This window comes from Quercus robur, chromosome 7 (assembly GCF_932294415.1).
Source record: "Quercus robur chromosome 7, dhQueRobu3.1, whole genome shotgun sequence".
NCBI classification, from domain to species: Eukaryota; Viridiplantae; Streptophyta; class Magnoliopsida; order Fagales; family Fagaceae; genus Quercus; species Quercus robur.
In genome coordinates, this window is record NC_065540.1 from 20,035,765 (window position 1) to 20,062,126 (window position 26,362).

At 36.2% G+C, this 26,362-nt stretch overlaps 2 protein-coding genes, 1 non-coding gene and 1 pseudogene across 3 annotated transcripts; 2 read left to right on the plus strand and 2 right to left on the minus strand.

Moving 5' to 3' along the window:
* The first annotated feature begins 328 nt into the window (after window positions 1-328).
* On the plus strand, window positions 329-5,328 carry LOC126691134 (uncharacterized; annotated as a pseudogene).
* A 2,235-nt stretch (window positions 5,329-7,563) lies between these two features.
* Window positions 7,564-13,717, plus strand: LOC126691135 (glutathione S-transferase U8-like). The gene is made up of 2 exons (XM_050386207.1): window positions 7,564-7,572; window positions 13,364-13,717. The coding sequence occupies exons 1-2, from the start codon at window positions 7,564-7,566 to the stop codon at window positions 13,715-13,717; spliced, it is 363 nt and encodes a 120-aa protein (XP_050242164.1).
* LOC126693820 (U6 spliceosomal RNA) lies at window positions 10,010-10,107 on the minus strand. The gene has a single exon (XR_007645540.1). It is a non-coding gene; the product is annotated as a U6 spliceosomal RNA (small nuclear RNA).
* A 6,485-nt stretch (window positions 13,718-20,202) lies between the features above and the next one.
* LOC126691136 (uncharacterized) lies at window positions 20,203-23,063 on the minus strand. Its single transcript, XM_050386208.1, has 4 exons — window positions 22,853-23,063; window positions 21,520-22,346; window positions 21,124-21,294; window positions 20,203-20,730 (listed from the first exon to the last, which is right to left on the minus strand). Exons 1-4 carry the CDS (start codon window positions 23,061-23,063, stop codon window positions 20,203-20,205), a joined length of 1,737 nt encoding a protein of 578 aa, XP_050242165.1.
* Window positions 23,064-26,362: the final 3,299 nt, after the last annotated feature.

Below are 26,362 nucleotides of genomic sequence, written 5' to 3' on the forward strand. Positions count from 1 at the left end.
CGGGCAATTTCATATTCTATACATAATTATAATTTCAGGTGTCTTACTTGGCATGGGCAATTTCATCAATCCTTTCTAAAAGCTCAGATTTATCATTCTAGGGTATTTTGGTAATTTTAGATGTTCAAGGATATATTGGTAATTTTGAAAGTGTGGGGGATATTTGGGTCATTTTGGGTATTTAAGGGTATTTTGATAATTTTGAAGTTAATAGGGTATTCAATTAGTTTTAGAGACATTTGGATCATATTAGATTAAATGGACGGGTTATTAATTAAATGGAATGTGCGGGTAATGAATAATTAATTTATATATAAACGAGTCATAAATGGATAAATGGGTAATTATACATCTAATCCATTTATGACCCAACTCGCTCATTTGCCACCCCTAATCTGAATCTCTTATATGTCAAATGTAACGGTAGGGAATAGAATTAAGCATTGTTGAGAAGATGAATTAATTGGTTTTCATGATCAACGCCTTTCAGGTATGCTAGCATCCTACCTTATGCTTTGATCAAATACATTTAGATGTTAGAAACAATCACTTGTTGGATGTCTCTAACCTATTATGTGGTCCATGTATGCGTTATCTCCTAAACCTTTTAATTTGCTTAATTAGCTCTGTCATACTCTATATTATTTATATATCATTATATCAATGCTTCCATTTTTTTTTTTAATTTACATTTCATGGTCTTATGAAGTTAGAATGATTAAGTTGCTGATGGTTAGTTTTTCGCACTTCTAAATTCTCAGTGGAAAGAAATAAACTTCAGACACTCACTTAAAATATACCTGTATTTGATTCTTCCTAAGTAGAGCTGCATAACGTTTATTGCCCTTATGATAAGAAATAATTGAAAGTCATCTAAACTCAAGTATGTCCAGACGTTGTTACATGCTCAATGCAGTCATACATTTGGTCATGTATACATATGCCTGCGTCTATAAACTCATATTGTACAATTCATTCTTGCTCATAAATGAGTTCTTGTTTAGTTGTTTGTCTGTTGATTTATACATTGTGTAACAGAGCTTGGGAGATGAGGTTGTCAGTGAGACTGTGTTGAGATTAGCAAGTTTGCAATCCTGGCACAGTTTGTCATATGGTTGTTTGCAGGTTTGACACATGCTTTTTCTTAATCTGTTTCCCTAGCGGTTGGAATTTATTAAATATCTGCTTCTCTTCTATGTAGATGGAGCTTTGTCTTAATCAGGAATTGATCAAGAAATGGAAAAGAATGATAAAGAGAGAAGCTAAGGAGGCAACAAAGGGAGGAGAGCTTTTTGACCCGTCAACTAAGCTTGAAGTGAAATTCTTGAGAAATCTTATTGAAGAATTTCTGGAGGTTTTATCGTACAATAAACTATGAAGTAATTGTTTGATCTATAACTATGGTGCGCAAGGCATTTATGTTTAAGTTTATCAATTTGTACCAGGTACTGGATTCAACGGTTTTTTTTCCAGGAACATGTTAATGAAGATAATAAAATAATGATGCTTATGGTTTGAAGCAAGTTGACGATGCTTGTGTTTTGTACTGTGAGAGGTTTCTGGAATTTCTTATTGATCTCTTGAGCCAACTGCCAACAAGGAGGTAACATGCACTTTTTTTTTCTTATCATTTTCCACACTCCCTTTTGAAGATGTGGAGTGCATTGGGTATTACAAATAGTAATTCTGTTCAATGTTTCATAGAGTCCATTCATATGTTGATATTTTTTCCATTTGTAATACATAAGGGTACTTTGTGACTTTTTTCATGAAGTAATCTCGTTTCAATAAAATTATTCTTACTTTTGGAACAAAAAGAAGAGTTTCTTAAACTTATATCTGAGCAGATGTGGATGGGCTTATGTGATTGCTTTCTGTGTTTTTTTAATGGTAATTTTAGTTTGAAATTACACTTCATTAAGTTTAGCAAGTAGAAAGATGAAATGGGACTTTTTTCTGTTCTGATCTATAATGGTTTCCTTGGTTTTTATGTTTTTAAAGTTGAGATCTTAGTGTTTTGTTCTTCAATCTTGCCTATATGTGGAGAATAATTTTAAAATCCAAAATGATACTAGACAACTGGTTCCTGTTCCCCACATTATTTGACATTGGTTTCTTTAGATTGTGGTGATTATTTTATCACATACTAGATCTTCCTTGGAAAAGATTTTTCCAAGTGAAATTATATGCTTTTATGATCCATGAATGGTGGAATCCTTTGGTCAACTTATTTACTCATGCTATGTTTTATCATTATTTTTTCTTCTCGAGTTCTATTTATCATTTTTTTTATGGGAATAATTTTATTCTCTTTTTTTCAAAACATTTCTCTTTTCTGGGGCATACAGGTACCTGAGACCTCTTGTTGCTGACGTGGCTGTTGTTGCCAAGTGCCATCTGAGTGCACTCTATAAACATGAGAAGGGGAAACTCTTTGCACAACTGGTCGACTTGCTGCAGTTCTATGAGAAATTTGAGATTAATGATCATGTTGGGACTCAACTGACAGATGATGAGGTGCTGCAGTCTCATTATGATCGCTTCCAATCTTTTCAACTGCTTGCATTCAAGAAGATCCCCAAGGTCCGTGTCTCAGCAGGCATTTATAAATGTTCTGAATTGAAAATGTCGCTGCTTATGATGTTAATATTAAGGAACAATTAGTTGTTATCATTATTATTATTGTTATCACCATTATTGCTTTGATTATTGTTTAATTCAATTTGATAAATGTCTCAACTTTCTTTCCATTGGTGCTTGTAGTTGCGAGAACTTGCATTGGCTAACATTGGTGCAATTAACAAGCGGGCTGATCTCTCTAAGAAGTTGTCAAAGCTTCCTCCTATGGATTTGAGGGATTTGGTTTGCCACAAGGTTTGTAAATGAATGATTGATTACACTTTGCCTTATGTTGATAGTCACTTTTGATCTCATGCCTAGGACCAGAATGAGTTCTTGTTGATCTTCATGTGGAGTTTGTTAGTGCTTCCTATACTCTTGCACAACTGTTTATGCAAAGGTCATTTTTGTTGCTGTTGGCTCCCAAGAATTATCACTCTTTTACCTCTAAAATCACAAGTCGTAAAATTCTACCATCAGTTAGCACAGTACTGAGAATAACTAGATGTATTTTTTATTTTAGGAGTGTATGAGAAATTTGATAAGGTTTTCTTTCTCTTTTTATTTTTTTTGGGGGTGGGTTGGGGAAGGGGGATGCAAATTAATAATATAATCTTTAATGTCTCTGCTGAGTGGTAAGTTGATTATAAGTACTTGTTTAGAACAAGAAGTTCTGGGATTTACCTTGTGAAGGCCTTAACGTTAATGATTCTGCATGTAGTATTGTAACTATATTAAAAATTTCTGGCTTTAACTGCCATTGGGTTTTAGAAATGAATTATATTTTAATAAATTTTTTTTTTTTGTACATTAAAGTCCCTATATTGTCCCTTGCAGACTCAAGAGAAAGTTATTCTTCTGTAATTCTGTCTGGGGCAAATCTGGTATACTGATGCTGCCATTCATCTTGTGTTGCACTAGTTTAAAATCATGTCATAAAACCATTCGGCTGTCATATTCTTTCTTAATGTACTCTCCCCTCTCATGCTTTCTCCGTGTGTGTGACTGTGTTTACGTATAAAGATATTGTTTTAAAAACTGTATGATTTTTGGACACTAGCTGACATGATCCCTTTTTGCAGCTCAAACTGATCTCAGAGGAAGATCCCTGGTCAGAAAGGGTTGATTTTCTTATTGAAGTCATGGTCTCCTTTTTTGAGAAACAACAATCTCAAAAAGAAGCCATAAATGCTCTCCCACTCTACCCAAATGAGCAAATTACGTAGGATGAAAGCCTTGTACCAAGCATAAATTACTATGGCGAGGGTTGTCTAGCTCTTCCAAAACTTAATTTACAATTCTTAACGCTTCATGATTATCTTCTGTGAAATTTTAATCTCTTCCATCTTGAATCAACATATGAGATACGTGAGGATATCCAGGAAGCTGTACCACATCTCCTTGCCTGCATCAATAATGAGGGAGAAACTGTTTTTCTCGGTTGGTCAAGAATGGCAGTGCCAATTAAAGAATTTAAGATCACCAAGGTAAAACAGCCAAACATTGAAGAAGTCAGGCCGTCATCTGTTACTGCAGTCGTGACTTTTTTGCATTTCCAGTTATAAAGCACAAATAAGATCAGAGTGGAATGCCTTTAAAGAGCACGATGTTCTGTTTTTACTTTCGATTCACCCTTCATTTGAGCCTCTAAGTGCTGAAGAAGCTGCCAAGGCAAGTGTGCCACAAAGGCTTGGACTTCAGTATGTGAGGGGATGTGAGATTATTGAGGTTCGTGATGAGAAGGGAACTCTCATGAATGATTTCACAGGAAGAATTAAAAGAGATGAGTGGAAGCCTCCAAAAGGGGAACTGAGAACTGTAACTGTTGCTTTAGATACAGCGCAATACCACATGGATGTCAGCAATATTGCAGAGAAAGGTGCAGACGATGTTTACGGGACATTCAATATATTGATGAGGAGGAAGCCAAAAGAAAACAATTTCAAAGCAATTTTAGAGTCTATAAGAGATCTTATGAATGAATATTGTATTGTTCCTGATTGGCTGCACAACGTATTTTTGGGCTATGGGAATCCTTCTGCAGCACAATGGACTAACATGCCTGATCTTTTGGAAATGGTAGATTTCAAAGATACTTTTCTTGATGCTGACCATTTGAAAGACAGTTTCCGGATTATCAGGTTTGCTATTGTTTGCCTTTTCTTTTGATGTTTTATGTATAATCATGCGTTGAGTAAAAATGATGTCACTTAAAAACTACCTTTCCTTCTCTTCTTCTAGGTTTGTTTTATAAATCCAGATGGCAGTGAAAACTTGCAGCCGATGCCTCCTTTTCGAATTAAGCTTCCCAAGATGCAGAAAGGCGGTAGTCATGCACTTATTGGGAATAAGATATCTGGTGTTGATTCAGCAGATGGTGTCAGTATGGAGGATACACTCATTGTTGAGGCATACACTCCTCCTGACCCAGGTCCTTATCCCCAAGATCAGCCAAAACAGAACTCAGTTAGATTTACACCTACACAGGTGCTATGCAACTATTTTTTTCAATTGCACTGTGTTATTTTTCACACTTATTTGTGTTAAATCCTTTCTGATGATCCAAAGTCCTTTGCCTGTTTATTGTAATCCTTATATAATTGGTACTCATCCCATTGGCTGCATGAATTTAAGTTTAAATTGGCAAATTTGTTAACTAAATTGATCATTCAGTGGGCCTTTATATAATTATATGCAACTTGTATCTCAGTTTAAACTTGATTATTATGTTAGACAATAAAGTCATAGTTAGCTCTTTACTGTCCTGTTCTAATCTATATATTACTAAAAGCTGAAGCGTAGCGTTTAATGCTGCTGCTCTCACGTTGCGCCACATTAGCTGCCATGTCATTTTAAAAAAAAATATATATATATATATATATATATATATATATATATAATTTGTCCTACAATTTTAAAATGGTTTTTACAATTTTCAACCCTATAAATGCACCCTACTACTTATTTATTTACTTCTACTATCACCCTATAATAAATCTATATAATTAATCCAGCCCATCTCTTATTTATTTAGTTCCACTATCAAGCCCAATCCAAAGTCTTTTTAGTTCAGTTTTAGGGTTTTGTGTGAGCCTTTTCAGCTTCAAGGAGGAGGAAGGGGGGGGGGGGGGGGGGGAACCCTAAAGCTTGAAACCTTTCAAGCTTTAGGGTTTTTTGTTTTTTTTTTTTTTTTTCAATAATTGTTTTTAACATTTATTTATTTTTAATATTTACACTTCTCCAACCTTTCTCTCTCCCTTACCATTTCATCTCCCCACTACTTCTTCAATCTTTCTCCCTTCCTTACCTTTTCATCTTCCCACTACCCTCTACATTAATATCATTCTTCCTCTTTCCCTTCATCTTCCATTTATTTTTGTCTCTTCTTATTCACACTCTTTTACTATAAATTTGTTACTATCTCTTCAATTCTATGCGTAGTTTTCCCTCACAAAAAAAATGGTTCTCTCTCTCTCTCTCTCTCTCTCTCTCTAAATTTTTTGGTTGATTTTTTTTTCTTGCATCTCTACTTTAGGTTGGTAATTTTTTATATTCTTTAAAACTCTATTTTGGGTTAATGCAATTTAGTTTTGTTTTTTAAATTGTTGTTATTGTTTTTTATTTATTTTTTATTATCTTTGATTGTTAAATGTTATCCTATTGTGTTCTAAAGAATTAAATATAGCATATAAAAATATAATATTATTCTATTACATAGTATGATTTGGATAATTTGGTATTTATTCTATTACATAGCATGATTTTTTATAGTGCTCAATTTAGATGTTAAATTATGAGACTTTACTAATTTTTGTTTATTTTCTAATCCTTTATGGCAGATAAAGTACTCTAATAGTTGTATTAGAAGTACTCTATAATGTCATTCATTTAAAGAAAAGCAAAGGTTAGTCAAACGAAAATAATCGAATAGGTGACAAATTTTAACTTTTGTAATTTTATTTTAATTATTATTATTTTATAACAATGCATGTATAGAAATTTAATTCTTAGATTTTGCTAATAATTTTTTATTTGATAATATGTTTGGGTGGCCAAAATTATAATTTCTACAAAGAAAATAACCTTAATAGATTATCAAAAACAAAATTTTATCTTAATATTGGTTCAATTAATCATTATTAAGTTTTATTAATTTTTTTTAGTTTACGTTTTTTTGGTGTTTTGGATTGTTTCTTTATTACATTTATGATTGTTCCTATAATAAATAAAAATATAATTACGAAATACATTACTCATTATTAGATTAGTTTAAATTGTAAAAAAAAATAATAATAAAACCACCAAAAAAATAATTATCACGCGCAACGCGCGGGTTTGCGGTTAGTTAGATTAATAGTAGTATCTAAATAGGGATGATTAGATGGGGAAGAGAGGGCAATTCACCCCCTGAACATTTTGACTGGAAAGAAACAGTACTGAACCACACTAACAGATACTAGGGCTTATGAGAGGAAACTAGCTTAAGTATCCATCCCCAGGTTGTGTGAGTTTTCACTTCTAACAGGAAAGAGAAATGAGAAGTAAGAAAGTAAATGGACTTTAATCTTCTCCGGGGCTGAATTTGCTCTCTCTTTTTATTGACTGAATTGGTCATCTGTTTATCATGGTTGTATGACTGAAGTTTCTGCTACTAGAGTTTTAGCTTTGAAATTCATCTTTATGTTCAAGCAATTTATGATTTAGACTTGGCATCTGATATTTTTTTTACTGATTAGAGACATTTTGGTTGTCTTTTATGTTTATTTTACCTTGTGAAATTGAATGATACATATGCAAGATTTTTGAATATCAAGGATTCTCATTGGATTTTCATATTGAGAGTTACGATCATTGATGGCTGGTATTGTGAATGGTACATATGCTAATTTCACTGGATGATATTATGCATGTAACCATTTTGATTACCCTTTCATAGTATAACCAATGGAGAAGGTACATAGAATAGCATACCTCATGTGCATAATTAGGCTTCCAGCTCTATGTTGGAGCTAACTTGTTCAACTCCATGTTGATGATAAAATGCACAGACTCTTGGCTTGGAAGATATCAAAAACAAAATTTTATCCTAATATTGGTTCAATTAATCATTATTAAGTTTTATTAATTTTTTTTAGTTTACATTTTTTTGGTGTTTTGGATTGTTTCTTTATTACATTTATGATTGTTCCTATAATAAATAAAAATATAATTACGAAATACATTACTCATTATTAGATTAGTTTAAATTGTAAAAAAAAATAATAATAAAACCACCAAAAAAATAATTATCACGCGCAACGCGCGGGTTTGCGGTTAGTTAGATTAATAGTAGTATCTAAATAGGGATGATTAGATGGGGAAGAGAGGGCAATTCACCCCCTGAACATTTTGACTGGAAAGAAACAGTACTGAACCACACTAACAGATACTAGGGCTTATGAGAGGAAACTAGCTTAAGTATCCATCCCCAGGTTGTGTGAGTTTTCACTTCTAACAGGAAAGAGAAATGAGAAGTAAGAAAGTAAATGGACTTTAATCTTCTCCGGGGCTGAATTTGCTCTCTCTTTTTATTGACTGAATTGGTCATCTGTTTATCATGGTTGTATGACTGAAGTTTCTGCTACTAGAGTTTTAGCTTTGAAATTCATCTTTATGTTCAAGCAATTTATGATTTAGACTTGGCATCTGATATTTTTTTTACTGATTAGAGACATTTTGGTTGTCTTTTATGTTTATTTTACCTTGTGAAATTGAATGATACATATGCAAGATTTTTGAATATCAAGGATTCTCATTGGATTTTCATATTGAGAGTTACGATCATTGATGGCTGGTATTGTGAATGGTACATATGCTAATTTCACTGGATGATATTATGCATGTAACCATTTTGATTACCCTTTCATAGTATAACCAATGGAGAAGGTACATAGAATAGCATACCTCATGTGCATAATTAGGCTTCCAGCTCTATGTTGGAGCTAACTTGTTCAACTCCATGTTGATGATAAAATGCACAGACTCTTGGCTTGGAAGATATCAAAAACAAAATTTTATCCTAATATTGGTTCAATTAATCATTATTAAGTTTTATTAATTTTTTTTAGTTTACATTTTTTTGGTGTTTTGGATTGTTTCTTTATTACATTTATGATTGTTCCTATAATAAATAAAAATATAATTACGAAATACATTACTCATTATTAGATTAGTTTAAACTATAAAAAAAAAAAATTAATAAAACCACCAAAAAAATAATTATCACGCGCAACGCGCGTGTTCGCGGCTAGTTATAATAATATTTATTTCCTTTTTTTTTCCCCCTCCACTCCATAGTTCCACTCACTCTCTTCACAATCTTATCCAAGCTCTCTCTTCCTCCACTCTCACCCACCCAAGCCCAGTCCTCCATCTCCCCTGCCCTTCTTTGATTTATCCTTTTTCCTCAACTTGCAGCTCACCCAAGCTTTCTATTCAGTCAACCATCTTTGTTCCTTCTCATCGACCCAAGCCCCAAGCCCCAAGCCCCATTGCTGATCCATCTCTCTCCCAGTCACCCTCTCGCCAAGCCATCTTGCCCACAACGCAATCCCCCACCATGCCCAAACCCTATTCCCAACCAACTCCATCGGCATCACCTTCTTCAAACTCAATGAGATGAGGCAAGTTGAAATTGGTGAGGTGTTGACGACATGAGGCGAACTTGACGGAGAGGAATGAATCGAAGTTGAAATTGAAATTTTCACTGTTGCCACCAATTATGACGACGTCGTTTTTGGTTGCAGCTCTAAGTCTGAGCGTGAGGCAAATGGGTTTTCTGTTGATGAATGGGTTTTCATTTTGAGGTTAATGGATTTTGTTTTGACTTTTTCTTGGTTAATAGGTTTTGTTGTAATAACCCCGCCCCACCTGTGTAGATATTGTCCGCTTTGGGGCCCATGCCCCTCACGGTTTTGTTCTTCCCCAGGTTGTGTTGGGGAAAAGGCCTCTACACATTAAAGGGAGGTCATTCCTTATAAACACATTCTCATGTACTTCCTTAGGCGATGTGGGATTCCATGGAATGCAAGACCCCCTTTTTTTGGGTCACTACAATTCACCCCCCTTACGAGCACACGCATCCTCGCATGTGGAGCCCACACTTTCGGCTAGGGCATGACTCTAATATTATCTGTAACGACCCCCGCCCCAACTGTGTAGATATTGTCCACTTTGGGACCCATACCCCTCACGGTTTTGCTCTCCCCCAAAACACATAGCAGTGGGGGAAAATGCCTTTACACATTAAAGGGAGGTCATTCCTTATAAACACATTCTCATGTGCTTCCCTAGGCAATGTGGGATTCCATGGAATGCGAGACCCCCCTTTTTTTTTGGTCACTACAATCCAAAAAATTTGGACCATTTCTCGATTATGCGTGTCATCCTTGCGCAGGGGCCATGCTAATCTTCTATGTATCGTTCCAATTTTATCAGAAGAACAAAACCATGAGGGGGTATGGGCCCCAAAGTGGACAATATCTACATAGTTGGGGTGGGGCCGTTACATTTGTGGTGGATTGTGACTGGGTTTATAGTGGTGGATCAATGGTTGATGGTGGCTGAGTTTGAGATGGCAGATTGTGGCTAGTGGTGATGTTGTGAATGGATTGAGTTTGAAGAGAAGACAGAGAGATAGAGATTAAGAGAGAGAGAAAATAATAAATAAATGAATAGTGTTTAACTTTGATGTGAAAATAAGAGCATTGATGTGGAGTGAGTTGTGAAATGGTAAGTTAAAATAAATAAAGTGGCTTTTTGTGGTGCCAAATTGCTAAATTTTTAGCACCACCAATGTTGATGCTTGTTATCCCCAAGGGCTAATTAATGAGGCCTCACATAATGAGTGAGATTTGTGTAAAGTTGCTAATGCATGATAACAATTTAAATAATGAATGTGGGATGATGGATATTTTACCCTCTTACCTGACTAAAGTAGTGAAGGTCTGAAGTAGTTTTATTCAATGGCAGAGCCAAAAATTTTCTCAAGGGGGGCCAAACTAAATGAATCGTTATATTCCGGTATCCTTTATTCTCTCAATATAAATGCATGACTTTATTTTTGGAATTTTTTCCTGCTAAAGAGATAAATTTACTTATTTATTTTTATAAATAAATGTTTGCTTTAAATGCTCTTAATTAAAATTGTTAAGGACATATTTTATGTAATTGGCTAATCTTTTGACAAAATGCACTTTAAATGCTCTTAATTAAAATTGTTAAGGACATATTTTATGTAATTGGCTAATTTTTTGACAAAATGCATTTTAAATGCTCTTAATTAAAATTGTTAAGGACATATTTTATGTAATTGGCTAATTTTTTGACAAAATGCACTTTATTTGTAATTGGGTAAATGTAGGATGAGTTTAGTATTTCAAGAAATAAGAGTTCAACTCAAGTATTAAATCCATGAAGATTGGACCAAGAAACAAGTGAAGAAAAGCTGTTCATTAAAATTCGATAGATACCTCGACAGAAACAGTATCTATCGAGATTTAAGAACAAAGCTCGATAGAAGCTCGACAGAAGCTAAATCTGTCGAGATCTACAAAATCAGGATTTTCAGATCTGATTTTTGGCCCTAGCTGACATGGATGTGTAGGGTTTCTTTTTTCACAAATCTAGACATATATAAGGCTTATTTTAAAGGCCGTTATACATGGAGAACACATGCAGAAAGTGACCCAGTGCCTTATTCTCTCTGCAAGAAGTTACTGCGTCTTTTGCGCCTTAGGGTTTTGTAACCAAGTACTTCTTGATATTCATTGTGCATGAAGTGAAAAACTTTGCAGCCAACAACCTTCTTCAAGTTGTTGGAGTTAGTCATGTATTGGGATCTGTGCAAAAGGGTAGTGTTCATATATTGAAGAGTTCAGAGGTTCTGAAGCGGTAGAAGGTTCCTACTGTAAGGTCAGCTACGGGGATTGTAGAGTTTGGGGACAAAGGTTTTGTACTAGATCTGAAACTTCTCTTTACTTAGTGAATTGCTTTTTAGGAAGGTTTCCTCCCAGGTTTTTTTTACTATGAAACTAGTTTGTTTCATCAGTTTTCATGGGTCATCATATCTTGTCTTATTTACTATTCCGTTGTACATAATATTGATGTTTGTTTGTTTTAACAAGGTTTATTTATAATAAATCTAATTAACAACTTGGGGTTAAAACTTGTTAATTCTATCAACAGGGGTCTAAATTTCCCAAAAAAAATTAATGATATATGACAAAAAGTCAATATTAAAAGGAAAATAAATTAGACAACAATAAATTAAAGAGTGTTTGTAATATTTTTAATTGAAGGGGGAGGGACCATTACTAGAAATTTATTCAAAATTTTGTCATTAAAATAGAGGGGGGCGGACATTTTTGAAAATTCTAGGCCCCCCGCCCCCCCCCCCCCTCTCCCGTATTATCAAATTCCTCATATTGGGCATATATATATATATATATATATATGTGTGACTAGGGCTCTCCCAAAAGTAGGAGCAATTGCCTCTATAGATTGATTTTTTTTTTTTTTTTTTTTTCATAAAGAATGAGACTCAAATAAAGAGATCAACAAAAGATTGAAATTGTGGAATAGGAAAGGTATGGAACATCTTATGTTTCCATAACACAACATGACAAAAGATTAAGTCATTTGGTTATAAGTTGTAACATCTATGCCTTCTCTTTGTTCAAGATTGTAACCTAAAAAGCAACGTATATTGAGAATGTGATAGTAGTTTATTGCACTCGTGAAGTTGGAGGATGACAAACTAGGCACAACCAAAGTCTCTAAGCTAACTATAGATAGGAGAAGTGCCAAATAGGTGTTCATAGGGTGTTGATTATGCAAAAGGGATAAGGATAATCAATTAATGGTTTGAGCAACAGTAAGATCTGTTTTCCCTCAAAAAGAGTTAGGAACATATGAAAATTTATCAAAATTTGTTGCCCAAACTGTAGTGTCCAAAAAACATATCAAAATTTGCTTTCTCCTCAACCATTATGTTGTGAATTGACGTACCTAGGGGGAGGTGGAATTCAAACATAAACATGAGATAATATAAACTAGTATAAAGTATTCCAATACCATTAATTGGGTTATCATCTAAACCTCAAGAGGTAAATCAATTTTTTTTTGGGTCCAATTAACATGAAATTCAATAAAATAAACTATAAGAAACTTATCCTAGCAAGAAAACTATACAATAGTAAAGAGTACAATAATGTTATATATAATACTCCCTCATTTCACACGATTAGTGAGTTTTACCATAAATTTTAATTAATGTGATTTATTATTATATGTAAAGAGAAGGTATAACATTATTGTATTTTTAAGATATTGTTTACTCGTCCTAACAAATCCCCTAGTCATTCAATTTATCGTGCATATCAAGTTTTCCTGTACTTTTTTATTTTTACGTATTTGATTAAGTAAAGAATTTGAGGTTAATTACCTGTACAGACCGTAATAGCCCACCTGACCGAAAAGGCCGTTGCCTTTTGTAATTAGTACTATTGTCCTTTAGCTCAGCCCCTGCTGAGATCATCAATGAGCTATGGGCTGAAATGATTCCTGAATATAAATTGGGTTTTTTTTTCCTCTTTAAATAAATGTTCTGAATTGAAATAGACTTGTTGGAGATACAATTTATCAACCTAGAGAAATAGACTGCGAGTCACACTAAATTTGGAATTTTCTCTATTTCTTTTTTTAGTGCTTGTCTGCAATATTTAAAGCTTGCTGGGGTGAAGAGAAAGAGCATGAGAAGGCTTTGGAAGAAGCCTCTGAACTTCTACAATTTCTAGAAAATGAGCTCAAGGAAAAGAGGTATTTTGGTGGAGAGGCTGTTGGACTGCTAGTCATTGCCGCTAACATCATAGGCTACTGGCTTGGAGTTTTTGAAGAAGCTTCGGGGGCAGAGTTGTTGACAAGGGAGAAATTTCCCAAACTTTGCAATTGGGCTAATGAGTTTGTGAGTGTTAGTGCCATCAAGGAAAATCTACCTCCTAGAGAAAAGCTGATTGCCTATTTGCGAAATCGCTTTGGGGTTGGTGCCACTTCCAAATAGGTGAACTTACACTCGCCACTTACAGTTGGTGCATATTATTGCATAATAATTGACCACTTTGTCATCAATCGGGTTCATATATGCTTTGTAATTTCTTGTGATTTGTCTGTAAAAGTTTATGAATTTGTTTGAGCCATTGAGCTTGTACTTGCTTACCTTGTTTCAATTTTTCTATAAAGTGTTCTCCACTCTTGGTTATCCTATCAAATAATAATCTTGTAAACTAACATCCTTCACATACATCTTAAAAATATCTCAATGACAAGTGATAACTGTTAGGATCTCAAATAATATTCTTACCAACATTATTAATCCCAAATAGTAATCACACACAAAAATACAAATATTTACGTAAAAAACCTTTTCTCCTTAAAGGGAAGAACTACAGGACAAACTCCGAATCAATTTCATTATTCTCAAATCAATTACAATGTCTATTGTGTATGTCTCACGGCTAAAGAAAAATATCTCTTATTTTTCTTTACTCTCACACACACTCTCTTTGTGTCTCATGGTTAAAGAAAAATCTTTTTTATTTTTCTTTATTACTCTCACACACTCTCTCTTTGTGTCTCATGACTAAAGAAAAATCTCTTTGTTTTTTTGTTTTTGTTTTTGTTTTTTTTTTTTCCTCACACATACTTTCTTTGTGTCTCACGGCCAAAGAAAAACATGTCTCACGGCCAAAGAAAAACATTCTTCTTTTTCTGTAGTCTCACACACTAATTATTTATCCAGAGGGCTGCAACACTTTGCTCTCTTTTCTTTAGCTTTCTTTTCTTCTTATTTCTCTTTTCCACATAACTCTCCTCGATTATTTTCTCAAACGGCATCATTTGCTCTATCCTCCTTCGCTATCTTCTCTTCTTCTTTCTCTTTTCCACATAGCTCTCATTGGCTATTTTCTTAAAGGTGGCAATACTTTGATCTCCTGCTTGATTATCTTCTTCAAGGTAGCAACACTTTGCTCTCTCCTCCTTGCCTGTCTCCTTGAAGGTAGCAATACTTTGCTCTCTTCTCCTTTGCTATCTCCTAAGCGAAAATCTTTTTTTTCTCTCTTGGTGTCACACTCAATTTTTGTAAGGTTGAATTTATTCAACCATCTAATTGGCTTTATTTCGTGCCAAATTTGCTTGTAATTCAGCATTTAGTAACCCTGTATTTAGGTGGGTTTGTTGTAAGGGTAGTGAGTGAGATAGAGTGAAGATTGCTCAAGAGTGTGCAAGAAAACAGAGACTCGCGGCTGGGACTCGCGGCTGGGACTCGCGGGTGACTCGCGGCTGCAAGCCGCCAGAAGCAGCACACGTGCCAAGCATGCTGGAAGATGAACAGTCATGCTAGCTGGAGCACTACAGGACAAAACAGGACAACTGGCCATACGGTTAACTCGCGACTGGATCTCGCGACTTGGTCAAGCCACGAGGTCAAGCCGCGAGCCACCCCTGTTTTGTAAAACCTGACGTTTCACATTCCTCTCCCACTCCAGTATAAATACCCCTTTTACCCACGATTGAAAGAGAGCTTCTAGAGAGAATTTTGAGAGAGAAACCCTAAAGAAAAACCAGATTTTTCACCCACAATCTATACCTTAGAGTCTCTTCAAATTCCCCTACTCTCTTCCTCTCCATTGTCAAATCCTTGAGAGGCATTATACCAAACCTGGTTCTCACTATCATCATCACTGTGAGACAGTTGTTTGGATTTCTGGGAAGCAGTTAGGAAGGAGCCAATCTTCGTTGGTTGATGCTACGGTCTAGTAGCGGAATCCGGGAAGCTAGAAAAGAAAAAGGTTCGGCACAACCTCGTTGGAGCAAGAAGCTTGGAGGGCTTAGGTGCACTGGGTAGATTAGGCTTGGAGGGTCTATTGCTGTCCTTGTATCCCAACTGTATTTTCTAGTGGATTGATTACCGCTTGGAGGGCGGCGGAGAGGTTTTTCGCCGAGGACTTCGGTTTCCTCTTCGATAACACATCGCGTGTTGTCTTTGTGTTTGCATCTTCCTTCCTCTCTATCTTTGCCTTTATATTATCTGCTGTGGATTTTATTATGTTATGGCTTAGATAGTTTTTAACCAAATTCATATTATAGCATGTGTTAAGTTTCCGCACACTAGTTGTTTGACATATTGCTTGATTTGGTTAAGTTGTGTTATGGGGGTCTAAACGTTCAAAGGTGTTTTGTACACGTTTTTGAACTTTCAATTTTCTCTCTCCCCATAGAGAAGACCCTTGGGCCAAAGCCATCAAATTCTTTGTAGCATTGTTTATTTAAAAGACTATTTTCCTATTCTCTCTTAGACTAAAAATACATTACTTCTTTAACAAGGAATAGTCTTTCCTTCCACACCAAGGAATAGTCTTTTCTTCCACACACAAAAAAACCTAAATTAATTTTTCCTTCTTCAACTAGGAAACCTAATTAAATTTTCAAGCCACAATTAGAATTTGAGGCAATTTTCTAACAACAACTATAATAAGAGTGTGTACAAAGGATAAATGAGCAACAAAGACAAGCATTTTCTCATAGTCAATGTCTAATTCCTAATTTAAACATTTGGCAACAAGGCAAGCCTTGTAGCCCTAAACAAATTTATATTTGCAAGTTTTGGTCTTGTACACACATAATAACTCCCTTGAGGCAGATCACAAAGTCCTATGTCTAAGTTTTAGCATGTGTATCCAATTATTCTTTCATTACTTGTTACCACAAAGAGTTAAATGAGGCCTCACAGAATGTGTGAGATTCGTGTAAAGTTGCTAATGCATGATAAGTTGATAAAATTTTAAATAATGAATGTGGGATGTGGAGCTCTTACTTGGCTGAAGTGACGAAGGTCTGAAGTAGTTGTATTACCAGATTCCTCATATTCGAAAGATGACTAGGACTCTCCCAAAGTAGGACCAATTGCCTCTTCAGATTCCACATCTTATGTTTCCATAAGACAACATGACAAAACAATAAGTCATTTGATTATAAGTTGTATCATCTATACATTTTTTGTGTTTCCTCCTTCAGACTAAGGAAGCCAATACCATATATCATACTAAGTCTACTGATCATTGAACCAGTACTAGCACTCTTTCAAAATGTAAAAAAATGAAAAAATAAAAAAATAAAAAAATAAAAAAAATAAAAAAAATAAAAAAATAGTAAAAAATTGAAAAAGATATTAATAAATAACATGTTATTTAAGCTAATATATTAAGATAATGTGTGTGTGTATGTGTGTGTATATATATATATATATATAGTGGTACTCTCAAAATGGTACACTGGTACTAACCGGTACCAAAATATTTCATTCTCTTGGCCAAACCAAAACAGCCTCTAATACGAATTTGACTTCCTAGCTTCAAACCCCTTATTAGGTGAAGTAAACGATGCCCATTTAATTATCTCTTGGAAATAGATGTAGAACATAAGCATAATTATGTTTTCTTTGAGGAAGATTCAAAGATGTTTTCTTTGAAGAATACATCACATGTTTGAGAGAAAAACTTGCAATCTAGAATTCATGATAATAATCTAGTCTAACATGTACTACTTGGCCCTTTCTCTTTTGTGAATTTCCTTGCAAGACTTTATGGTTTTTGTATTGTTGAGCATACATGTGTGAGTGAATTTGATATTGAATAATAACTAGAAAAGTGAATCGTTAATATAATATAGTTGAGCCCAAACTAGTAAGATTAAACTTTTGGGTTAAATGATGTCCATATATATTATATTAACTATTTAATTGGAGGCGTTGGTAAGTGGAAAGGTTAGTCTCTTTTGCAAATGGAGTGAAAACAGGGTGCAAAGTGCATGTGCTTGAAGCTTACATAAGTGTGCATCTTACAAGGTAAGCCCATAAAGCTCATATAAACAATCCTAGAAAAAAGTCCAACAAAGGTGTACAGTTAATGATGCTAGATTAGCGGTTTGGCACAAGGTTCCCATGGATGAGTGTGCGTAGTTGACACGAGATTCTCGTGGATGGTGTACTAGAGGCTCATAGATGCCACGTTCGTGAATAAAAACCTCATAGGCATGAGGGATCAATTAGAACTTCTTTATGGCCCACAATGAGGCAAAGGCTCACACGTAAGAATGAAATTGTTAGGCATACACGTGTGAGTAAAGTCTCATATTGTGCGATGCATGGAAAAACTATTGAAAATGAATCTAAAAAAAATTGGATTATTATTATTATTATTGAATATATCATTTTTCATGTCAAGATCTAAGGAAATATAATTATAAAATATTTTATTGGTGTTGCATATCAATTTGATATTTTAATCCCTCAGTTTTAAGGGGTCATGAAAAATACTAAGTTGGTGGCACCTAGCCAAAATGTCAAGTTTTCAAAATTAGCTTAACGTAATTGTTTCTTCTCGCTAGTGGTCACATTGCAAATTTAAACTTGTATCTAATCAGTTATATACATATATTAAAAATAATTATAACATATTTCTATTTAGGAAGACTATTAAATATTGTAATGATGCAAATTGGGTTTTGATTATGCAAAGTTTTAATGTCCTAAATTGCCAATGATGTTGATGACTTAGTATGCCTAAATGCGTATTAGAAAAAATGAGACCATCAAGGCCTACTCAAAACAAGAGGTGTAAAAAAATAAAATAATATAAAACAAACAAACTTTAGAAGATTTGGCACAAAAACATGAAGTTAATTTAAATTGATGCAAAAGTGAGATATTTTGTCAAACACATAATGTGTATGTTCTAAAATGGGAATGAAAAAAATTATTTTGTAACATGAATCCACTCAAATATTACACCAAAGACAAACTAAGTACATTAAAATTGAACAAATGATCAATGATCCCAAGTAGGCAAGAAAAAAGAAAAATGTTCAAAATGATCCAATTTCAACATTAGATGGGTAGCATATGAAGTACTCAAGCAAAAACCAAAACCAACAGCGTATATAAGAAATGAAAAACAGAATGTTCTGTGATTTTTAAAAGTAAAATTTATGACTTGGATGTTGTCACTGAGCTGATTTTATTTTATTTTTTTAATTTTTTTAAATATAAATTTATTTTATAAAAGAACTCACAGATCTCATTAATGAGAACAAATTGAATACATCCAAGACAATTGATTGGTTATATTTTGGTTTGCCTCAACGTGTTTTTGTGTTGTTTGATCTTGGAAGTAGGTTTTTGGTGAATGAATCTGAGGATTTATGGGGTTTGAATGTTTGATAAGAGATGGATTAAGAAACACAAAACATTGCACCAAGAGAAATCATATTGTTTCTATGAAGAAGAAAAAAAGTAATTACAAAATCATAGAATTAAGCAACCCAAATTCCCAAATTTCTAATTGTCCTGAATGTTATTTAACTTACCTTTGGAGTTTCGATCAAATTGTAGAGCATAAACTGAAATATACATGTAAAAATTTTAAGAGATAGAATTATATGTATGTAGAACATAATCATATCACATGCGTAAGGAAGAAGAGGGGTAGTATTGTTTTTTAATGTTAAAAAAGAAACCACATACGTCCTACCAGAATATTTGACTCTCTCATCATGAACCCATACAGATAGCAGCCAACCAAAGCCATGGGAATTGTTGTCATACACTTTATCCCTTTGTGGATTGCCATGCCTTGGATTTTGCATAATTTTGGATGTAGTGGACCATCTCAATGGTGACAAACTGATAGTGATGAATGATTTTCGGTGTTCTTGAAAGTTATTTAAACCAACATAGTTGGCCTCTTTAATCGCATATATTTTTTTAGCCATTGAAGCTCTCTCAAGTCTAAACAGAGGTAAAGAAAAAGAAAAGGGTTTATCAAGAGGAAAGAGGTAGTGATTGGGTGGGAAGTAAGAAAATTAAGCAAAAAATTGAATTGAATTAAAAATAATAACAATTATCAATATATATATCTCTAATACTATATATAAAAGCAAAAAACTTTTTGGTTGTCAATTTTTTGCCAGTATTATGGATTATTAAGTCATGATCTCAAGCATTGCGCTAGTTATTTTGCTACTACGAAAAATGGAAGGGAAGTGATATGCCAATACGGGGAATGGCTGAAAGCTAGTGGAGGGTGGTCTTTGTCACCATCCAAACGCGAATCAGATCGTCTAGGCAAATCTAATAGTGAGTAGGAAACGGTGGACAAAAACGGACAAGCTAATGAGCAAGGTGGTAAGACGGTGATGAACAAGAAACAAGTTGCAAACCCTAATGAGCACAACAGACATGAGGAAGGGAAGTCTGAGATTCTTAGGACTAGCATTGAGCATGAAAAATGGGATGAAGGAAATTCCGAGATTTTTGGGATTACCTCAAATAGTGGAGATAAATTTTCCAATAAACATGGAACTATTGATATGCATATGGAAGTGTTGGATACGGATTGGGAGGATGACAACTATCCTATTACGAATTCAAGTGTTCTTTTTTTTGAGAAACTGGACCCAGGGGCCAAATAACATTCAAGACACAGCAAATTACAAAACATCCCTTGAGACAAGGGGTGCTAGATTGTCAGGGATAGAGTCCAGCCAAACCTGTAACTCGTTACCTGTTTTAGAACGTCTAGAAAGGAAATGAGCAACAGAGTTGCTTACACGCATAACATAGTTAAAACTACAAACCCGAAAGCCAGAAGCTAGGACCAGAGAGTCTTGTAAAACATGTCCATACTCAGGCTGATGCACCTCTTTGGCCAACAAAGCTATAATAATTTGCTCTGCTTCTCCTTCGAAAACAGTATCCATTAAGTTCAGCTCCTTAGCAAAGATCAAGGCTCTACGGTAGGCTAAAGCTTCAACAATAGCTGCTAAGATTGGAATAGGAATTCGCTTAGCCAAGGCACCAACCATCCTTCCATAGGAATCACAAATGACCAGTCCTAGTCTTGCTGCATTCAACTCCGAGAAGACAGCCCCATCAAAATTGATTTTGAAATGATTTGGAATGGGAGGAATCCATCTAGGAACTCTCGTAGCAGCTACTGCAACTCTTCGATCATCTTTCTGTGTTATTTTAAAGTCCAGCAAATAAATTTCAGCTTTGGTCCGAATTTGGTGATATTCAAGGATAGATTCATCCAGACGTGCTGCATTTCTTCTACCCCAAATTAACCACATAATCACAGCCAGGAAGTCAATATCCAAACTATTCTTCCTCATGAACAAATATGCTAAGAGGTTAGCAAAATGAAGGAACTTCTGCCAACTGCACTTCCGTAGTTCTCTATCATTTTTCTAAATCACTAGCAGCCTTATTCAGCTCCACCAAGCATGGACCGTATCTTCACCATCAGATTTACAAAATGGGCAGTAAGTTGATGTCACTAATTTTCGGTGCCATAGGTTATGCAGGGTAGGCAAGGCTTCATTTGCTGCCCTCCACATCAGGTGCTTAACCTTGTGTGGAACCTGTAAATTCCATATACTCTTCCAGACTTGTTTATTACCACCACCTGATGAACTACTTGGCAACAAATTCCTCCCCTGACCTGCAAGTAAATGGTAAGCTGAACGTGTTGTAAATTCGCCATTATTGGAAGGCACCCACACTTGCTTGTCCGAAACACCCTGCAAACTCAAAGGAATGCCTTTTATCAGCTTAGCTTCATGAGGCAGAAAAATATGGTCAATCAAATCAGCCCTCCACTTATGTGAATCCTAGTCTATAATATGACAAACCCTTGCATCCAAGGCCAACCCCGTGACTGGAGATAGGACTCTGACACTTGAGACTTGGGGCAGCTACCGGTCACCACGAATCTGGATAGACTCACCATTTCAAACTCTCCAAACCATTCCTAAGTCCATAACATGTTTAGCTTTTATGATACTCCTCCACGCATAAGACCCTTTGTTCAAGGACTCGAACTCCATGATTGAACAATTTGGGAAAAACTTTGCTTTGAAGACTTTGTGAAAAAGACTCTCTTCATTATAAGCTAGGCGCCAGATTTGCTTAGCCAAAAGCGAATCATTAAACTTCTCTAGTTCTCTAAACCTCATACCTCCTTCACCTTTAGGCCTGCACATCTTGTCCCAACCAACCCAATGAATTTTCCTTTGCTCACCTTTATAACTCCACCAAAACTTTCTAATGAGGGTCTCAATCTCCTTAATAAGCCCTTTTGGTAGCTTGAAGCAGGACATGGTATAAGTGGGGATTGCTTGGATAACAGCCTTGACAAGGATTTCACGACCCCCTTGTGATAACAACTTCTCCTTCCAGCCCTTCAATTTTTTCCATATTCTTTCCTTTATAAGACTAAAAGACTTCTTTTTCGCTCGACCAACCAAGGAAGGTAGACCGAGGTAATACTCATAACTTTGGGTTGCCGGAATACCAAAAAAATTAATGATAGCATCTTGAGTACGTGAAAGAGTGTTTGAGCTGAAGAAAATGTTAGTTTTCCCTCTATTAATGGACTGGCCTGAGGCAAGTTCATAAAGATAAAGGAGAGATTGGATCTTCACACACTCGGAGACTGTAGCTCTACAAAAGACCAAGCTGTCATCAGCAAACAACAGGTGAGAAATTCTCGGACCCGTCGGGCACAAAGAAACTCCCCTTATTTCTCCACCACACTCAGCTTGTTTGAATAGAGCGTTTAGACCTCCTGTCACTAATAAAAACAAATAAGGCAATAATGGGTCACCTTGACACAGTCCCCTAGTTGGGGTAATCAGACCTGGGGTTGACCATTAAGCATAACTAAGTATGTAATACACCTTATACACATAGAAATCAAATTAATCCACCTTTGGCTAAACCCCATCTTCTCCATAATCCTTTCTAAATAAACCCATTCAACGCGATCATAGGCCTTGCTGATATCAAGTTTCAAGGCCATATAGCCCATCATTCCTGTTCTTTTTCCTTTTAGGTAATGAAGCGTCTCATGAGCAATACGAATGTTGTCTGTGATTAATCTTTCTAACATGAAGGCACTTTGGGTTTCCGAAATCAACTTAGGCAGTAGAGGCTTCAAGCGATTAGCTAGGACCTTAGTTATCAACTTATATAGAACATTACTCAAGCTAATGGGCCAGAACTCGGTGACTCTTCTAGGGCTTTGAATTTTTGGAATTAAGGTAATAAAAGTGTGGTTAAGGTTGGTAGGGATATTACCTGTATTAAGGGCTGATAAGACCGCTTCTGTGACTTCTCGCCCAATTTTTCCCCAGAACTGCTTGTAAAATAGTGGTGGTAGGCCATCCGGCCCTGGAGTTGTGTTCGCATCCATTTGCTTAAGAGCAAGCTGCACCTTTGCCTCTACAAAAGGCTTAATCAACTCCGCATTCATCTCGGTTGATACCCTTGTCTCAACCACATCTAACATAGGGTTTAACTGTGTGGGATTTCCCAAGGTAAATAATGATGAGTAATACCTTGTAAGCAATGCCCCGATCTGATCTTCCCCTTCAACCCAGCTACCCTACTTATTTTCTAAACCCGAAATGAAATTCCTCTTATTCCTCTCCGTTGCATGGCAATGGAATTATTTAGTGTTTTGGTCACCAAACTTAAGCCAATCATTCTTTGCTAGTTGATGCCACATAACTTCCTCCTTGTCCATTAGTTTTTGGATTTCTTTAGTGAGAAACTTGACCCGAGTATGCCCTCTTCCACCCATTGACTCACCTTCTGCCTGAAGCAATTGTTTTCTCTTTCGGGCTAGTTCAATGCAAATATTGCCAAATGTGGATTTATCCCAAAGTTTCAACTGAGTTTGGCAAACAGCTACCTTTGCTAACACTTTACCCATAGCAAGCCCCTCTAAGCACCTATCCCATACCGAATGGACCAAGTCTTCACAACGGTCATCTTTAAGCCATATGGCTTCAAACCGAAACGGTTTTTGAGCTCGATAAAAACGAGTATTAACATCATCAGAAGCTAGCCATAAAGGTTTATGATCAGAGGACAAACCTTGTAAGTGGTGAAGACTACACGATGGGAATTTTAGGATCCAATCAGCTGAAGCAAGTGCTCTGTCTAACCGAACCCATATAAGATCGCCATCGAAATGCTTGTTGCACCAAGTAAAAGGCAAGCAAGTAAAACCCAAATCCTTTAACCCGCAGAAATCTTAACAATCCCTGAAATCCTGCATTTGCTTTTCAGGCCGAATTACTCCTCCTGATTTTTCTTCAATCTTAGCGATCTCGTTAAAATCACCGATACACACCCACGGTAAGTTAAACTGAGATGCAAGATAGCGAAGCACTAACCAAGAATCTTCCCGGTTGGCCACTTCAGGAACTCCGTAGAATCCCGTGAAATGCTAGGCGTCATCGATTCCTGGATTTATCATATCAATGTGTCGAGGCGAGAAGGTTCTGATGCGCAAATTTAAATCATTCATCCACAGCAAGGCAAGACCACCACCCCGATTCTTCCTTGGCACCATAAATTGATTATCAAACTTCAGCTTACACCACAATTTCTCTAGATAGGAAGCTTTTGTCCTGGTTTCCATTAAGAAAACCAAGTTGGGCCCTTTCTCTTTCAGAATATCCGAAAGTTCTTGTACTCGCCGGCAGTTCCAACTCACACAATTCATGGTGACCAGCGGGGTTGGGAATCAGCCACCGCCGATGATACGGACTGTGTAGAGACCTCATTGTTGCACACCCCTGTTCTTTTCGCAGGTTAAGTCTCTGAAACTTCAAGTTTTGGTTGTTCACGTTGGAATTCAGCACTTGAAGATTTAATAAAGGAGTCTTGGGCTGGGCAGTCAATTCTGACCCACTTTCTCCTTTGCAATTCTGGTGTTAACTGAAAGGGCTCAAGCCCAGTGGTCGGGATTTGATGTGTAGCCTTAGTAGAGTCCTTAACCACACCGAGTTGGGCTTGTGTTGTCACTACTAGGTTCGGCCTAATAAAAAGGTAATCCGGTATGTTAACCTCAAAACTACAAGGCCCAACGTGTTCAACCAAACTAGGACAGGCCTCCAAACCTCCCGCCTTTTTGTCTTTTTTAAAAAACCCAACCCCTTTTTCCCACTGCATGCTTTCTGCCACCTTTGCCTGGGATTTTTTACAGTTCGAGGCAGAAACTTCTGTTTTCATCATCTTCCCTTCTTGTTTTCCCACAAACCCATTGACCCTTCCATTTTCGTGCAAGTTGTCTGGCTCTTTGACCAAAACCCCATCCTTTGCTTTTAACTGTGTCAGCAGGCTATACTCTGAACTTGTCCCTCTTGGTTCATGAGTCCTACCAACCCCCATTGAAGCCACCACCTGCAACGTCTCCACTTCTTGTGACCTCCTTTTTGAACCACTTCCACTCCTTACAGGGTTATCTTCCCCACCGAAATCCCCTCCTGTACCTAGTAAAAACATGAAGGACTTCTTCCCTACTGAGAATGGATTGGCTCGGAGCCACGAACCATACTCCTGTTGATCTAAAGACAGCGAACCCTTACTGGATAACCATACACTGCACTCCTTCGCATCATGGGGACACCATTCTGCACCAATAACAAAAATTAGGCAACTTCTCATATTTGAAGGTTACCCAGACCTCATCTTCGTCGCCAAGAAGGACTTTACGTCCTCTGTTTAAGGGTCTTGAGACCTTAACGCCAACTCTGATCCTTAAAAAATTACCCCCGATTAATTCCCCTTCTTATGAGGCTTTTGACACTTCCCCAAGGCTTTTGCCAATCCTATAGGCTGTCTTTTCGTTTAGTCTGCTCACTGGGAGGCCATGGATTTGAACCTAGAATTTTACTGTGTGAAATCTGCCATTCTGGATAGGACATGAACCATCATAACGAGAGAGAATGATAAGATGCTTGTCATAGGTTATGGTTTAGTTGCTAAAATCCTTTCAACCTCATTCTCATCACTAAACACAAACAGTAGGATATGGTTGCCTATGTCTCAGATTTCGAATCCGTTTCGCATTTTCCATAGTGGCTTGAGAGTTCTTTCGATCACCTCGATGTTAAGCACTCTTCTTGTCATGAACTTGGCTGCAAGAATCACTTCTTTAGCAGCAGGGTTTTCTTTATCCAAGGTAACCTTGTTATTCTCTTCCTCTAGAAGAGAGAATCGCTTCCAATCGTTTAGAATGTCTTCCATATCTCCAAAGGATAAGCAGAGCTATAGAAAGAGATAAAGAAAAGATTTCTGTTTCCCCATCCCAAAGAAAAAGAGACCACTAGCCCTACTATCAACGGTGTCAATAGAGGGAAAGAATATCACTCCTAAAGGAAGATAATGAATTCTACAGCCCCACTGCTCTAAGCTACGTTAGATGGACGTGAGCGGAGAAAAAGTATGAAGGACTTGATTCAAGTGTTCAGGATAACGTGGTTGATTCAAGTTTGAAAAAGGTAGGTGATGTGCCGAGTCCTGATGCTAAGCATGTGGAGATCAAAAATGGGGATGGGCCAAGGGCTTCTAAGCCTAGGCCAACTTGGAAAAGGCTGGCTCGCATGTTATGTGGGTCAGATGTCTCAAAACAACATGATGTAATTGTACTGGGGAAGAGAGATGTGCAGGAAAAGGAAAATAGAACAGGTATGGATTCAAAGGCAATTAAAGAAGCGTGAGAAAGTGGAGGAGTGTTCACAAAAAACTACAGTGGTGGGGGTGATGAATCACCCTTGCCGAGCAAAATGAGGCTAT

What these genes read in the sequence shown, in the direction of transcription:
- LOC126691136 (XM_050386208.1), bottom strand. Translation starts at nt 23,063, where the DNA reads ATGTTAGATGTGGTTGAGACAAGGGTATCAACCGAGATGAATGCGGAG. An exon ending in CTTATCAGCCCTTAATACAG is followed by an intron (nt 22,347 to 22,852) that starts GTAATATCCCTA and finishes TGTTTTTATTAG; the next exon opens with TGACAGGAGGTCTAAACGCT. An exon ending in ATGTTATGGACTTAGGAATG is followed by an intron (nt 21,295 to 21,519) that starts GTTTGGAGAGTT and finishes TTGAGTTTGCAG; the next exon opens with GGTGTTTCGGACAAGCAAGT.